Source organism: Telmatherina bonti, assembly GCF_933228915.1.
Source record: "Telmatherina bonti genome assembly, chromosome: 21".
In the NCBI taxonomy this organism is placed as follows: domain Eukaryota; kingdom Metazoa; phylum Chordata; class Actinopteri; order Atheriniformes; family Telmatherinidae; genus Telmatherina; species Telmatherina bonti.
This window is the reverse complement of record NC_136630.1, coordinates 4,746,486-4,763,678: the sequence shown is the minus strand read 5'-3', so window position 1 is coordinate 4,763,678 and position 17,193 is coordinate 4,746,486. Positions and strand designations below refer to the sequence as shown.

Genomic DNA, 17,193 nt, shown 5'->3' with positions numbered 1-17,193 from the left:
CAAAATGCAGATTAAGCAAGATTTTCTCTTAGTTGATCATTTACATGTGCATCGCAAAGTCTAAATGACAGTAAATTTATAAAATCACTAAACATTTCATCACAGATACCCAAAACTGCTAAATCAATATTTCACATTATGATTACATAGCTGGGAATTATTTTATAATAACATGTACAAGCTTATATTTCCACATCCGTCTGGTCATCCTGATCAACTGACATGATAAACCTCATGATACAAACTGAAAGCAGATCTGTGTTATTTAACCTAAAAATATAAATTTATTTGGATGAATTAGGAATTTTACTTACTTTTAAAACTGTAGTTAATAATCTTCTTTGTCATTTACATTTTCCACATTTATTCCACTGGTCAGACTGGATTCTCTGGTGGGCCAGTTTTCATCCCTCAACTATAAACTTGACACCCCAGCTGTAGGACGTTTCTGTAAAGTTTCTTTTTCTCTTTTGCATCTTTGTCTGTTTTTTCTGTTTAAACTCAGCTTTCTTCTTTTTTTCCTGTCAGGTTTGGTAATTGTGTGTAACTCAGCACTCGACAAATTAGAAAATAAATAATATGAGGTTTTAAGTATATATATATATATATATATATATATATATATATACATATTTTTTTTATATATATATTTCAGCACAATATCTCCCTCTAGTGGCCTTCTCAAGGATCAACCTTTCACATTTAGTTAAGAATCAGTCCTATAAAACCTAAATGGCTTTTCTGTTAAACCAGTAAAAAAAAAAAAAAATCTATTTAAATTATGACAAATAAGAAATTAGTTTGTGAAGAGGAACAGAAAAAAACTGAATGAACAAATGTTAACTTTAAGTATTAATGCTGAAGCTGAGTTCATCATCCCCATTTTCTTTCATTCTTTTCCAAAATAAACTGAGAAATGAAGATTACTCGACTAGTGTCAGACTAAACAGCTGCTGGTTTCACCCAGAATAATGACTGTAAATCAACACAGTATGTCTAAACCAGTGATGTTTTTCTAAAACTAAATGTTTCAACTAAAATCTGACTCATGGACCATGAAAAATGTCCAGTAACTGAAACAATCCCCGCTGCAGTCTGAATATTTCGGCACATTTTGGTTTCATCAGGAGTGAAAAGGACAGAAAATAAAAGATGCTGCAAAGCAAATAAAAACTGTCTCTAATTTTAATATCTGGTGGTTTTTGTGGCCACAAACGTCTAAAAAACATCCAGCAGGTCATGTTTCCTGATACCTCATGAGAATTTTTCACTATTAAGTATTCGTGGAGTCGCACAGCTCTTGCTTTAAATCGTTTAATCAGGCAAAATGTTTCTGTGAAAGAATCAGAAGTGAAGAGATTTCTGAAAGGATGATTCTATAAAAACCTTCACAGCAAAAAGATGGGAAAAAAAAGACCCAAAAAGAAGTCTTTTCTGTGTTTCAGTACTTTATATCATCACAGAAAAGTAGTTTTCCTGGAAGATGCGAGTAAACAAACATCCTTAAAGACCCCATCTGAGATAAATCCTGCTTTCAGGAGTTTTTTTTCTGTTTGGAAAAAACCATAATCACAAAAGTTCAAATCATCTCAGTAAATTCTCATTTTTATTGACTTCATTACAAACACACACTTCTTACACTGTACAGGAACAATCAGGAACCGATAGGAACGTCATGACTTCAGAGAAAGGATTCAGCTGCACACGTTAAGATCATATTTAACATAATATACACGTGGCGGGATCGGCTGCTGTGCTTGTCTGACAAAACCAGGACGGGTCGCTCTCTTGCTGCTTCCTGGACGGACGACGTCTACGCTGCTGCTTTCTGGCTGCGCTCTACGGCCATCCGCTCCAGACGCTCCGTGTAGAAGCCGTTGAAGTCCAACCTGTCAAGTCATCACACACACACACACACACACGATGGCGCTGTTTAGATCTACCCAGCATGTATCCTAACTTCACCGCAAGGCAGAGGTGTGATCACACTCGGGAAGGACTGATAAGGCTTTCAGACCTCGACAGAAAGGATCTGACTGATACCGAACTTTAAGGTTATTATTAACATAAAGCTTTATTTCATTTCTCTAATATGTGTGTAGCGGTGATCTGCCTTCATGTTGTCACATTTACTGTGATTGTGGGCATCGCCTGGTGTCTGACCATGTGACGATGTGGAGAAAACTGAGATCTCCTCACATCTGCATCTTTTTCAGCTTGTCTGGTTGTGATCAGATCACATAAACATAAACACGACTGATATAAAGTATTCTATGTAGCTGCGACCATCTGCACGTCGTCCTGTTTCCTTTAGTCCGTCCCTGTAAATGTCTGTACGTCAAACCTTGGACGAGTTGGCTTCAACCTTAACTTTTTGGGATAAATAAAGTTTCTTTGATTTGTCACGTCCACGCTGACATCACCTGGCAGGTTTACCTGTAGATGATGCTGATCATGCTGTGTTCGCAGTCGTTGGTGCTGTAGATGCTCAGCTTGTCCAGCAGGTCCAGCAGCAACACGCCGAAGTTGCTGTCGAACTTGCTGATGGTGGCTTCGAAGTTCTGGTCGGACTGGAGGGCGTCCACGTGTTCGGCTAAAAACTGAAGCGTCAGAGAGGGAAGATGGAGGAAAAGCAGGCCGTTAAACACGACGCATTCATGAAGGCAACGATGCTGATTGGCTGAAGAAGTTCTGCATCTTAAAGCTTTTTCTGCAGAAACTCTCTCTTCTTCTGTGGTTTTTTACTACGAGTAGGCTGTGGATCCCCTGAACAGTGATGTTTGGTAACCTGCCAGTTATGATCACAGATTGTTGTTGCCTGTTAAACTGAATTTCTTTTTACTGTTTGCACGTTGAAATAAATCCCAACGACGTCCTGCTTTCCTGACAACATGAAGAAGCCGGTTACGGTCCGAAGCGTAAAGCTTGTTCCGTCTGCAGCCGGGCGGGATCGCTGCGGGCGGCGATGTCTGCTTTATGTGCAGAGAAGAACGGACCTGTCCTGGCAGGGCGGGCTGTCCCTGTGTTTTAATATCGCATGTAAAAAATGTTGATCAGCTGTTTTATCAAAAACGCAGAAACGCCTAAAGCTCTCCACGTTAACCCTGCCCACCTCGAGTGTCCGACCAATCACAAGATACTTTTCGGAGCCCCAGAAGAAGAAAAGTTCTGCCAGCGTGATGTGCTGAGAAGTGTCTTCAAACACGTCCACGAGAGCAAAATGACGCCATTTTCCTCTCAGAGCCGCGAGAACAATAAACAGTTCTCGCTTCTCGTGGAGGATGCAGAAGCTTAAGAAGCCGCCGCCGCGGCGTGAGGAGATGAGACCAGTCTGTCGCAGTTTCCTTTCCATTCCACCTATAAATAATCTCATTTACCCTCTGGAGCATCATGAACCACACCAGGAACACAATCAGCCTGAATTTTCACCACCAGGTGCATGAATGCTGTCAAGATTTAATAAAAAGTATTTTTTTCTCTAATTTAAGTCACATAAATGTTCGTTAAATCCATGTAAAGTTTCCCAGTTCAGCTGCAAGTGTCTCAGAGGGCAGACATGGTTGTTTACCTTGGTGGCCAGCCTCTTCTTCTCTGCTCCGTCAGCCTGTTGGCTCGGAGCCGGAGCCACGTCCATCGTCCCCTGCTCCAGGGAGAGCCGCTCCAACCTCATGCTCTGTGTAAACCGCTGCCAGGGCACAGAAAACAGAGCGAATACAGTCAGAGACTAAATCTGCATCACTTTGTGGGACAGAAGCATGAATGGAAATATTTGAGGATTGATGGAAGATGATCAATGACATATTGTAGAGATCTGCTAGCGCCGTTGGGAACCTGCAGCCTTGTCTAGATAATGTTACACGTCACCAGAATGAGACCGCTCGTCCCGATGCGGCGCTTTTCTGTCACATTTCCTGACCTGATCAGCGTCTGATGGAAGAAACAGCCCGGTGATTGGGTCTGTTCAGATCATAGACTGTATATAAAATATGGGCGGGGCCTCCATAACATCACCCGTAGGTTTCTGAAGAGCTGAATTGAAGCTCGGTGGGCGGTTCCTACCATCACCATCTTGGCAGGGGCATGCATGTCATCTCGCCCGGAAAATACAAATATGGGCAAAGAGGTGGAGCTGAGAGGGGGGCTGTGAGCGTCATGGTGGATGATTGACATCGAGCGAACTCCGACCTTTCTGTAGGTAAGAGCTAACCAAGCTAACCCGGAGATAACAGCAGCTAACCAGCTAACGGAGGTAAGCGGGCTAAAGCTAAGTCACGTTGTTAACCGGCTAAAAACCGCGGTTGTTCTACGTTCTTCTGACTTGAAGCGGGAGATTGGGTACCTGTCAATCAAAAGGACACGCCCATAAATATGCCGAACTTCGAGATTAAATTACTTTTAAACAGACGAGTTAGAAAAAAATTCACTCCCCCCACAGTTGTCATGAAGGTAAACCTGACCTATTAAACCTTAAATGGATTTTTGTACCAGGCTGTAAACATGTTTATTCCTGCAGTAAACATGTTTATTCCTGCTGTAAACATGTTTATTCCTGCTGTGAAGTTGGTCTTTTTAACATGGGAGTCTATGGGGATTTGCTCTGTTTTGCAGCCCCTAGTGGATGAAGGGGGAACTGCAGGTTTATGAACTTCCGGATTGGCTTCATTTTTAACCTCCGGAAGCTCCGCCCATCTTTCATGTTCGGCCTGTGGTTCTGCTCCATTAAAGCCACAAGAATCAATGTAAACTGATTATCAGAGTTTCACAACTTCTGTGAGCAGAAATGAAGCCAGTTGGATGAAAACTAAACGAAGCTTGAAGCCGTCCAATGTTTTACCGCCTTTCTCTTGTGCACGAACCTGCATGCAGCTTGTGAACATGACGCACACAGACATGAGTTTGGAGAAGATCCTGAGCAGCTCGGGGTTGGTCAGCATGCAGTCCTTCAGGCAGTTGTCCAGGAAGCTGGTGTGATGGCAGAGCACATCGTCGATGTTTGACGCCTGCACAAGGACAGCGAGCTCAAGTCAGCACAGAAAAACACAGAAAGCAACGGAAACCTGGAAACATTCCTTCCCTCACCGTCTTCAGGTTGTTCTCCATGATGTGCCAGGTGGGCTCCATCACCTCAAACATCATGTAGTACTGGATGTTCTGCACGAAGTTAAGCATGCGCTGGCGCAGGGCGAAGGCTGCTGCAAACCTGAGCAGAGGACATTCCAACAGGCTGAAGACGAGGACGTTTTCACCGGATGTTTCTCTGTGATCCTGCCTCAGCTCACCATTTAGCAGAGTGTAAGGAGTACTGCCGGAAGTCTTTGTTGCTGATCCACACGTTGCACAGCAGCCGCTCCACGTGTTTGCAGTAAAACATGTGTCTGAACAACATCTGGTACCTCGTTAGCGCTTTCCTGCACAGTGAACACAGATCACAGCCAAAATAGTTACTTATTTTTCCACCGTTGTTTAAGGAACAGGTTAAAAAAGAAAAAAAAAAAAAGATCTGTAGGGCCGCACCGATCCACTATTTGGGAGTTCCGATCCGATACCGATATCTGAAACTTGAATATCTGCCGATACTGATATTTTCTGATCCCAAATCTGTTTATGTGAGCATTATTGTGACTATGGTTATTATTGCTGTGACAATATGGTTTTGTCCAGATTTGATTCAGATTTTTTGGGTGCCGATTCGATTTAAGTTGCGATTCTCACAATTCTTCAATATTGCTGATTTTTGTACATTTAAAAACAAAAAAATTTACAAAACTTTTTTTGGCTCGTCATTTTTCTTGATTTCAATGAGGAAAAAACCAGACCATCACTCTGCTGCTGTAACACCCAAGAAGACAAGTAAAAAGATCAACAAAAACAATAAAAATGACAATTTTATACGGGATTATTTCTATTTATTTGTGAAAAAAAAAACAAAAAAAAAACAACTATTTTTTGTTTAAAAAAAATCTATTTTAAAATTGTGAAGCAAAAAAAAATCATGATTTTTGATTTTTCGATTTGATTTTCCCACCACTAATGGTTATTACTGCTGTTATAACTGTAAGATTTCATTAGCTTGTAATAAATGACCCATCCTTTCTGAAGTTACATCACCAATGCAAATATAACATTAAGTTTCATTCTGATTTGGCACATTTTACCTAAATACTATAAATGTGTGGTTTTTAAACAAAGATCTGCTTTTACTGGAACAAAAAATGTCACATTTTAACATTCAAGGCATTTATTTCTTTTAAAACACGTTTGAAGCATGTTATGACACACATCTGCGCTGGCTGGACGAGCGTGGTATCAGATCTGGTATCGGTGCATCCCTAATGATCTCATTAATCACAGGCTTTGTGATGTACGGTGAATTTGCTCTGCATGTGTCGTACGGTCGCAGCTGTTAGTATCTACATGGAGCATCCAGGACAGTAGGAGTCGGTTTGATTCCCCTCTGACACACAGAGAGCATCGGTGCTCAGCAGCGTTTGGAGCGCCATGCCACTTCCTTACAACATGCAGACATGTTTCTGCAGCGCCATGCGGCGCCATCACGCGGCGATGAAGGTGCGTTTTCACTGTATGGTGAAGCTAGTTTAGTAAAGCAGCTGTGGATTTCCTGAACCTGTTGATGATGAGCGACAGCGGCCATTTGACGATGTAGTCGAAGGAGAAGGCCTCCAGCCCGCTGAGCGTGGCGTCCGTTGGGTCGGCGTTGATGGCTTTCTCTTGTTTGGTCTCGATGGCCAACACTCGCAGCAGCTGGGTGATGACATCATGAGGCATCAAGTCAATCTGCAGAAAGACAAAGAGGATGAATAACGGGAAAACTCACCACCTTTTACCCTCCCCAAGGTGGAGGTTGTTTGTCTGTTTGTCAACAACGTAAGTAAAAGCTACGGACGGGTTTGGACTGAATTTTCAGGAACTCTAAATGGAAAACGGAACAAGTCGTAGAACGTAGACCCCCACCTGGATCCAGGAATTTTTTTAAAGGATTCTTTCAGACACAAACATCGATGAGCATCCGGATCTTTCTCCGATGGAAACAGAACATTGGCCGAGTGTAACGCCATTGATCCTTTCTTAGATTATGTCGTTAAATTGTGCGGTGTTTGTTTAGAGCCGGGCGATTAATCAGATTTTAATCTCAGTACGATCTGGGTTTTTAACGATGATAAAAATATAATGGTGTGATTATTTGTCTCTCTGCAGTTTCCTCTCCTGCTGTCTTCAGCTGCTAATCGAGCGTCTCTGGCGTTGCAGCGCTGTGCTGTAAACTCCTCCCACAGCCGCTTTGCTTTCATTCAGACACTGTTGCCAACTTGGAGACTTTCTCGCTAAATCTGGAGACTTTTTTTGTTAAAAGCGACAAATCCAGCAGCTTTTACTGGAGTTATTAGAGACTTTTCTGGTGTTTAGGCGACTGACTTGAAGGCACATATTGTTCTGCAGTTACTGTAAGGAAGGAGCAGCGGGAGCCTCTCCCGTCCTAAAGCACTCCCAGGCGGCCAGTCTCAGTCGGCTCCGGCTGCAGGTCCATGTAGAATAACTGCAGTAGGTTGTGGAAGTTCACCTAAACATAGTTTATACCATTGTCAGTGAGAACTGGCTGCATTATTTTCCTATACATAGTTCGGCCAGTTAAACACTGTAATATCCCTCCGTTACGGGGCGTTACCATAGCAACGCGTTAACCAGCTGGTTCAGATCAGCCGTCTTTTAACAGGTGAATGGGAGAAACACGCTGCAGCCTGACAGCCGTTGTTTGGAATAAAACGTACATCCAGGCCAACGTAAAATAGTTCCTATATAAGCGGTAAAAGAGGATTAAACAACTGGGAACCGTCCATTAGACGGTTATAATGCACGGAGTCTAGAACACCACGACGCGCAGCGTTGTTTAAAAATACTGGATGATTGTGTTAAATAATTGAGATCTCAATTTCAGTCAAAATAATCGTGATTATAATTTTTGTCAAAATCGAGCAGCTCTAATATGTATAATATGTGTATTTAGATAGTTATTTAGTGATAAAAGGGGGTATTTAAGGGTAAAAGTCAGACTTATGCGGAATTATGGGTTAAGCAGCACGTAGGATCAGAAGTTGTTGGTAAACAGAGGACCGCCTGTGTATTATTGCATAAAATGTTGTGTTTTAATTCATGTGCTGCTTGTTTGCTTTTTGGTCGCAGGCTGGGAATCTGCAGTCTGGCTGATTTTGAGAAAATCTGTGGAATAAAGAAGATTTAGAGCTTCTTGTCCTGAACACAGAGGTTAAATCTGACTTCCACCCACCTTTAGATCGTCTTTGAAGGGGTCTGTGTTGGCCGTACTCATCCTCAGAGCCAACTCCAGGAGCGCTTCAAGTCTGGGAGGAACTATGTCATCCACCGGCTTCTTCAGCTCCTCCTCCGTAAGATCCATGAAGTGCACGAAGAAATCTCCTTTGTCCATCAGAAAGTAGTGCTTGATGGATCTAATGCAAAACAAAACAGATTTCTGGTTTCTGTGGAACCACTTCACACAGCTGCTGCAAGAAGAAGAGAGAAATCCGTCACCTCAGCCGTGAAACCAGCTCCTTCTCCTCCATGAGGAAGTCCAGGAGCACTTTGCTGGCGTAGTTGTAGGCCTTTTCTATCTGCTCCACGTAGGCTCTCTCCTTCAGGGTGTACAGCACCTCTTTAGCATCCGGACACGTCACATCTCGGCCGCACTCGCGCACCACATTCAGGTATTTCCCTGCAACACGACGTATCTAAACACGCTGGCGACAAATTTGTCATTTAGATCTCCTCCTGTTTGTACCTGTGCTTAATATTTTGTCTGCCATCTTCTGCAGAAAGGAGGGAATCCGGTGCTGAACGATGGTGTATCTCTGATCCCAGTACTTGTCGTTGTAATCTTCCTGAATCTTCTCCTTCTGCAGCTCATGCTCCTCCACCATGAACTCACTGCAGAGAGAAGATGAAGCGGCTTCAGGAGAGCACTTTAAACCTTTTCTCCCTCTGGGTTTCATCACAGAGCAGCCCGACCTGTACGGATCCTTGATAATGCCTCTGTAGATCCACTTCTCCAGGATTTCAAAATACGGGACGCTCGCAGCCTTCGTGAGGTAGAGACACAGCTCCTGAGCCTGGCTGTCCCCCGTGTAGTTGAAGGTCCGGTCGTGGAGAAGACTCAGCGTTGAGCCGCCCATACACTCCCCTTTGTCGACGGAGGACGCTGGAAAAAGACACCAAAAAGATGTGATTTGATTCTTATCTCTCTGCTTCCCTCCTAAAGCCGCCACAGGTCAACGATGTGGAAATGGATTACTGGGAGTGATCGGGGTGAACGGAGCGGGTCTGTCTCACCGATAGAGGCCAGTATCTCCATGGTCCTCATGGTGGGCTGGATGTAGAACCACAGCTTCTGCAGGGACAGCAGGCCCTGCCGCTGGAGGTGCTCCAGCTGAGTGACCAGGATCAGGTACTCCTTCATCAGGGTCCTCATCGCCGCCGTCAGGGCGTGGTTCACCTGGCCGTACTCAAAGGACGACTTCTCCTCAATAAACCTGGACGACGAACACAAACCGTCGCCTAATCAGGTGTTTTTAGAACAATTTCAATTAAAATGGGATGCTAAATTAATAAAAAAAAGTTGTTAAAGAATTTTTAAAAATTCTTATATATATATATATATATATATATATATATATATATATATATATATATGTGTGTGTGTGTGTGTGCGCACACACATCTATCTATCTATCTATCTATCTATAGATAGATAGATAGATATAAAATCTTTACTAATATCAATCTTTAAAAACCCCTCTAACCGATAAGTAAAGGAAAATGAAATCCTAAAATAAAAACATAAATAAGTGTCGCAGCAGGAAGGAGCTGTAGCATCTTATTAAGCAGAATAAACCCGTAAAGCTCGGCTCCCCACCGTGTTACAGTGGAGAAATATGAAGCTACTGGTAAGATTCTGTTCGCCAGCTCTTTGACAGACAGGTCCAGTGTTGGATCGATGATGAAGGAGCGGTTCTGCCTCCCCAGGACAGGCTGAGCGGCGATGTCTCGCCCATCAACTCCAGTCAAGACAAACAGCAGGTCCTCCACCAGAGCTTGCTCCTGCGTCGCCAGGGGCAACGAGCCTGCGGAGATACAGCATCAGAACCAGGTGTTAGCACACCGAAGCTACACGCAGCAGAGGTGTGGGGCGTGGGGGGGGGACGGGACAGTTCCCTCTGCGTGTACCGATGGGCGCGGCGGGATCTCCAGCGGGGGTGGGGCTGGTGATGAAGTCTCCGAGCAGAGCGGGACGGTCGTACACCCAGTTTGGAAAGACGGGGTTGGGCTGCGTGGGGTTCTTCTTGTTGTGTTTGTCCCTCAGCATCTTCCGTGTGACTTCCGCCGGCTGCAGACGCATTTAGAAAAGAGACGCGGAGATTTAACTGCAGCTTCGCTCTTCTCTGTGTTTATTTACTTTTCCCAGAGCCTTGAAGTAACTTTATTCAGTTTTACAAGTATGAATGATTAAAGCAGCCTAAACCAGCACAAACATGGCGGATTTTCCAGTGGTCAGCACGTGTTCTGGTCAACAGCGAGCTCCATCTACCACCACTTCCTTTGAGATGCTCTAAAACATGCTGAGATGAGGAGTCAGACATGCTCACCAGAGGAGCGTTGGAGCTGGCCGTGACGTTGCCCAGCTTCTTCCGCAGCTCGTCCAGCTCCTGCATGGACATCTTGCTGCTGGTTTGAGGCAGACTGTAACTGGTAGTTGTGGTCGCGTTCGTGTTGGCTGATGACTCCGACCTCTCTTTGGCGTTCTGCTGCAGAGCCTGAAGCATCTAGAAAAGAATTTTTAAAAAAACATACCAGCAAAGATGTGATAAGAAATAAATAAATGTCTTTTTTTAATTCATAAATGTCTTCCTTACATTTAAAGCGATTTAAATGTGGAAACTAAAGACTTTTTGCAGATTTGACTTTTAAAACTTAAATAAAAAAGTAAAATAAACCGTTTAAAATAAGTTTTAAGATTCCTGGAGAAATCTAACCTGCGGGATTAAAGACCCTTCAGGATGAGACTATAAAAGGAAAAATGATGACGCCACAATCAAAGAGAAATGTTATAAAAAAAGCCTGAAGCTAGTTATTATAAAAGTAAAAACTGTACTACCTGGGGAGACCCTGCAGAATGTAAAGGTTTATTACCAGCTCTGTAACATGAAACGTGGAATTCAGCTGGAAGATAGGAGTTTAGGTTCTTCAGAGAATCTTCTGGAAGTCTCTTTTTACGACTTCTGACATTTACCACCATGCAAGTGCTGTTTTACTGGGAGAAAACACATTCATCTACAAACAAACATACATTTACATGACGCAAAAAAAGATATTTAATTAAACCAAATTCAACTTTTCTTTTAAAAGCTGGTTTTACAACTTCTTTAAAGGTCTAAGTTCACCTGAATAAGTTATTACATCTACTTTTCACTAAGCATTTATTTAAAAAAGCTTTTTATTTTCCTGCTAAAGTTTCTCACAAACCCATGAATCTGTTTTATTTCTGTAAAATATTACAAATATTCTGACCAGACAGGACAAAAGGACACTGCAACTCTGTTATTGTTGTTGTTTGTTTCATTTATTTAGCTGCTGTAGTTCCGACTCATCTTAATCTGATATTTCATTAATTTTAGTTTTTTATTAAGCTTCTTCAGTTTGTGCAAAGTAAAATACTGGAACTTTTAAATGAGTTTAACACTGATGACAAACAGTCTTATTAAACAAAGCCACACATGCTAAAATACAAATTCTACTTAAAACTTCTGCTTCCATTACCACAAACTGTCCTTGTAAAGCATTATTTCAGCAGATAAAAACCTTTTAAGAATGTTTTTAGCAGCTTTTTTTTTTTCTAGTGAAGCACTGAAACACATGAAAACATGTCATAAAGGTGTAGAAAAGGCAGCGTGTTGTTATGCATTACCTCTTTATCCTCACACAGTTTGGACAGCAGATACACCAGAGGGTCCAAGTTGCGGACATTTTTGGACTTGAGCTCTTCGTACTTCCTCAAAAAGTCCTCAGGGGTTTTAGAGAACTCTGCTAATTTCACCTGAAAACAAGACAACAGTAAACTGTCACGACAACACACACAAGCAGCTACACTTCTGTTTACCACACGGTGTTAGAGGGACGTACTGCAGCGAGACAACTCTCAACCTGACACTGCCAAACATTCAGTTATTCTGTGACAGTTCCAGTGATGATGAACAAAAACATAAAAGAAATAAATCTTTCTGATATTTTAGCATTTTTATTTCCACTTCAAGCAGCTACAACTGTCCGCACAACTCATCAAGTTCCCTGTTAAAAACTAATGAGAAAAAAGGTGGAAAAAACTGCATGTGTGATGAAAAGGGGAAGAAATGGTTTTAAAAACCATGTTTTGACTTTGAAGCAATGTTTTATCTGATCCAGGCATTGACACAAATCCAAACAGAGCTGCGTTAACTATGGAAGAGTCCGTTTAAAGCGGACCAAACCGTCTCTCCGGATCGTATGCGGAGTTTCAGGAGGTGAGAAAGTTTCTGTTCAAACAGAATATTAATATGGACTTTCCACTGTCCAGCATGTCCATTAGTAAAAGTTACTTATCTGCCGGGTTCTGGCTTCGCTCCTCTTGTCTTAGTAAACAACGCGCTCGTCTTCTCTAAGCATTGATATGGCGTCCATGGTTAGCCCCGCTGCCAGGTTGACAATTCAATTCAATTCAACTTTATTTATATAGCGTCAAATCACGGCAATGCCATCTCAAGACGCTTTACAGACAGAGGGGAAAACATAATGAAGGCCAATTCATAACAGCCTATATAAGGAAACCAACAGATTGAGTTGAGTCCAACTCAATCTCCCATCCTGAGCAAGCACACTGGCGACAGTGGGAAGGAAAAAAACTCCCTTTTAACAGGAAGGAAACCTCCGGCAGAACCCGGCTCAGGACAGGCAGCCATCTGCCTCTGCTGTGTGGGGGGAAGAGGACAGAAAGACAACAGACAACAGGAACTGCTACTCCCGGCCAGGGAGACCTGCTGAGACAGGAGACATACATGTTAATGATGCTACACTGTTATTGGGGGGGGGGGGGGTAAAAGAGAGAGATAAAGAGAAAAAGAAAGAAGCTCAGTGTATCAGGAAATGTCCCTCAGCAGTCTAAACCTATAGCAGCATAACTAAGGGATGCTAACCATCCCTAGCTATAGGACTTATCAAAAAGATAAGTCTTCAGCCTAGTCTTAAAGGTGGGGAGGGTGTCTGCTTCCCTAACACTAACTGGGAGCTTATTCCATAAGAGAGGGGCATGATAACCAAAGGCTCTGCCTCCTGCTCGGCTCTTTGAGACTCTAGGAACCACAAGTAAGCCTGCAGTCTGCGAACGAAGTACTCTGCTTGGTATATAAGGAACTATGAGGTCTTTGATATATAGTGGTGCCTGGTTGTGGAGGGCTTTATATGTAAGGAGAAGGATTTTAAATTCTATTCTAGATTCAACAGGCAGCCAATGAAGAGAGGCTAAAACTGGAGAAATATGATCTCTCCTGCTGGTTCTGGTCAGGACTCTGGCTGCAGAATTCTGGATCAGCTGAAGGCTTTTCAGGGCATATTTAGGACAGCCCAGTAATAGAGAGTTACAGTAATCTAGTCTCGAAGTAACAAAAGCGTGAACCAGTTTTTCTGCATCACTCCGAGACAGAATGTCCCTAATTTTGGCTATATTACGTAAATGAAAGAAGGCTGTTTTAGTAACCTGCTTAATATGTGGACCAAAGGACAGGTCAGGGTCAAATATTACTCCAAGGTTTCTCACTGTAGCACTGGAAGCTAAAGTAATGCCATCCAGGTTCATTACAAAACCGGAAAATTTAGCTCTGAGTTTTTCAGATCCAACGAGAATTACTTCAGTCTTATCTGAGTTTAAGAGGAGAAAATTTCTAGACATCCAAGTCTTTATGTCTATGAGACAATTTTGTAGCCTATTGGGCTGACTTGTTTCATCTGGTTTAAAGGATAAGTATAGTTGAGTATCATCTGCATAACAATGAAAGTTTATTCCATGCTGTCTAATAATTTTGCCTAAAGGGAGCATATATAGCGTGAAGAGTATTGGTCCAAGTACAGAACCTTGAGGAACTCCATGACTTACTGTAGTTTGTGAGGAGGACTTGTCATTTACATGAACAAACTGAAGTCTATCAGATAAATATGATTTAAACCAGCTTAACGCTGTACCTGTAATTCCAATCACCTGTTCTAGTCTCTGTAACAGAATGTTATGATCGACTGTATCAAATGCAGCACTAAGATCAAGCAAGGTAAGTACGGACACAAGTCCTTTGTCTGAGGCCATAAGAAGGTCATTAGTAACTTTCACCAATGCCGTCTCAGTGCTCTGATGAGCTCTAAATCCTGACTGAAACTCCTCGCATAAATTATTTCTGCTCAGGTGGGCATGTAGCTGAGCGGAAACTATTTTCTCCAGAATTTTGGACATAAACGGGAGGTTAGATATAGGTCTATAATTTGCTATCACCTCTGGATCCAGAGATTGCTTTTTAAGTAAAGGCTTGATTACAGCAGTTTTAAATGATTGTGGTACATATCCTGTCACTAAAGACATATTGATAAGATTTAGTAGTGATGTATTAATTAAAGGGAAAATGTCCTTAAAGAGGCTCGTTGGGAGAGGGTCTAAGATACAGGTGGATGGTTTAGACGAAGCTATTATTTTAGTTAATTCAGAGGGTTGGACAGGACAGAAACTATTTAGACACAAGTCAGATCCTGGTTCTAAGGATGCTTCGGAGACCACAACAGGCTCAACATTATAGGTAGAAGGAAGAGTATTGTGAATTTGATCTCTAATAGTGTCAATTTTATTCCTGAAAAAATACATGAAATCATCACAGCTAAGTGAGAAAGGAATACATGGCTCCACAGCGCTCCGGCTCCTAGTAAGCCTAGCTACAGTGCTGAAAAGAAACCGAGGGTTGTTTTTGTTTTCCTCTATCAATGATGAATAATAAGCTGTTCTTGCCGTACGTAAGGCTTTTTTGTATACAATTAAACTTTCTTTCCAGGTTAAGTGAGACTCCTCTAGTCCTGATGAACGCCATCTGTTTTCCAAACGCCTTGATGCCTGTTTTAGAGCTCGAAGCTGGGAATTAAACCAGGGAGCCTTCATAATCTTACCTAATTTCTTCTTCTTTAGGGGAGCAACATTATCCAAGGTTGTACGCATTGAAGCTGTTATAGTATCAGCATGTTGATCAATCTGAGCAGGAGTAAGGCTTAAAGGGGGACTCTCAGTCATGCTAACACATGGTAGAGGGGAAAAAATTTATTCAATTGATTGTTTAAATTATATAATATTATTGTCTGATAAACATCTACTATAGTAGAATTTATTTTTGGTCAGTGAGTAATAAAATAAAGTGAATTCAAAGGTTGACACAACGCAGTCGTTCATGTCTGACAATCCTTTTGTCTCTCTCATAATCTGAGCGTGAGACAAAGAAAAGGACCGACATCCAGACCTAAACAACCACCTCCCAGCAGCAATGGAAATAACCGGACACACAGAAGCTGAACAGGACTGTTGCTGAGTATGTTTAATGGAGCAGCTTCCTGTCTGATATGTTTTTAATAAGATGTTGATTGTTTGTTCCATTGTTTAATCTGTTCTCAAGGTATTGTGACGAAAAGGACACTTCTGTTAATAAGTACACTAAGTTTATTTTATGTACTTGCAAACAAAGGTTTAAGTTTCTTTTAGTTTTGTATTTTTTTTACTCTATAGTGAGGTGTTTAGGACTACAGTTGCACAATAGAGCTTTAAAATAATGTATTTATTTCACACTGTTAATGTCCTCTACTTATTTATACTTTAAGCCTCAAAGTTGTGATATTTTTTTCACCTCTGTGTAAATTTTGGTGTTGTGATGAGCCTAGTTTGATGCCTCTTCTGTTGAATTATAATTTATAATCTAGTATTTTTCTCTTCAGTCCATCTTATCCTGACAGTCTGAATGACTCAAACTTGTGTTTTTAAACAAATCAGAACTAGAGTTATTGTCTTCAAATGTTGCACATTTCCAAAGACATTCTGGTCTAATTCTCTGCCCTGCAAAACAGTTTGGTTGTGTTATTCTTGAAGGAAAAATGTTCTCCCTACACTTACAACAGGTTTAGTTAGTTTGAGTTTAAAGAAAATGAATAAACAATCCCTGCAGGAGCTGTGTCTCTTCCCACTTTAGCTTCAAGACTGGCTGTAACCCACCTTGGCACTGTGAGCAGAGACAGTGGTTGTCACATACGGAGTCCTGTGTTTCTGCAGTAGATCTATGTATCCCTCGGCTCCATCACCTCCTCGGACCTGCAGCAAGCTCAGCAGCTCGTTCACGTCGTGATGGATCCTGAACTCACTCATGGCAGCTGATGGGATGACAACACAGACAGCAGTTTATCTGCAACATCAGCGAGCATCACAAACATGTATGGCTCAGTTATAGATATGAAATAAGATATAAAATAAGATAGATATGAAAAATCTTACAGGTTTGATGATGCTAATGTCTGAGCTAACAGTTTGAGTTTTAAAATGCTAGCCGGCTAACTAGCCTGCAAGCTGTTGACTTTAATGGCAGCTAGCTAGCTTCATTTAAACGTATGTAGGGATGTAAAACCGTAGTATAGTTCTACTAAACCATATAATACATGTAATAAACTGTAAGTGCACCGCTGTACCTATAACTCGGATTTAGCAGCGTTTACCTGACTGGCATCAAACGCGCCCACACGGCTCAAAATCTTCTTCTTTTCGTGCCGAAATATATGCAGCAAAGGCGCTACTCCGCCCCCCACCGGCCAAACCAATGTAGTACACTGTTTTCATAGAGCGGGGGGCCCAAGTCCAGTCCTAGAGATCTACCATCCTGCAACCTTTAGATGAAATTAAATTAAATTAAATACTTTATTAATCCCCAAAGGGAAATCAGATATTGCAGTAGATAATAATTAACTTGAGGATGTCTTGTTCTGGAGGCTCATGGCTGCTGGCAGGAATGATCTTCTGTATCTTTCAGTCTTACATCAGACCTGAAGAAGCCTCTCACTAAACACACTTTGTTGTTT

General features: G+C 41.9%; 1 protein-coding gene across 1 annotated transcript; it reads right to left on the bottom strand.

The window, feature by feature from the left end:
- Positions 1 to 1,651: 1,651 nt before the first annotated feature.
- On the bottom strand, positions 1,652 to 16,872 carry tubgcp2 (tubulin gamma complex component 2). The gene is made up of 18 exons (XM_079261098.1): positions 16,834 to 16,872; positions 16,340 to 16,494; positions 11,990 to 12,118; positions 10,671 to 10,847; positions 10,252 to 10,411; positions 9,941 to 10,148; positions 9,358 to 9,557; positions 9,037 to 9,226; positions 8,810 to 8,955; positions 8,563 to 8,743; positions 8,300 to 8,480; positions 6,626 to 6,795; positions 5,280 to 5,408; positions 5,080 to 5,200; positions 4,857 to 5,000; positions 3,569 to 3,685; positions 2,437 to 2,600; positions 1,652 to 1,889 (listed from the first exon to the last, which is right to left on the bottom strand). The coding sequence occupies exons 2-18, from the start codon at positions 16,487 to 16,489 to the stop codon at positions 1,814 to 1,816; spliced, it is 2,643 nt and encodes an 880-aa protein (XP_079117224.1). The 5' UTR covers positions 16,490 to 16,494; positions 16,834 to 16,872; the 3' UTR covers positions 1,652 to 1,813.
- Between the last annotated feature and the right edge of the window lie 321 nt (positions 16,873 to 17,193).

What these genes read in the sequence shown, in the direction of transcription:
- tubgcp2 (XM_079261098.1), bottom strand. Translation starts at nt 16,489, where the DNA reads ATGAGTGAGTTCAGGATCCATCACGACGTGAACGAGCTGCTGAGCTTG. An exon ending in TCTCTGCTCACAGTGCCAAG is followed by an intron (nt 12,119 to 16,339) that starts GTGGGTTACAGC and finishes TCTTGTTTTCAG; the next exon opens with GTGAAATTAGCAGAGTTCTC. An exon ending in AGACAAAATATTAAGCACAG is followed by an intron (nt 8,744 to 8,809) that starts GTACAAACAGGA and finishes GTCGTGTTGCAG; the next exon opens with GGAAATACCTGAATGTGGTG.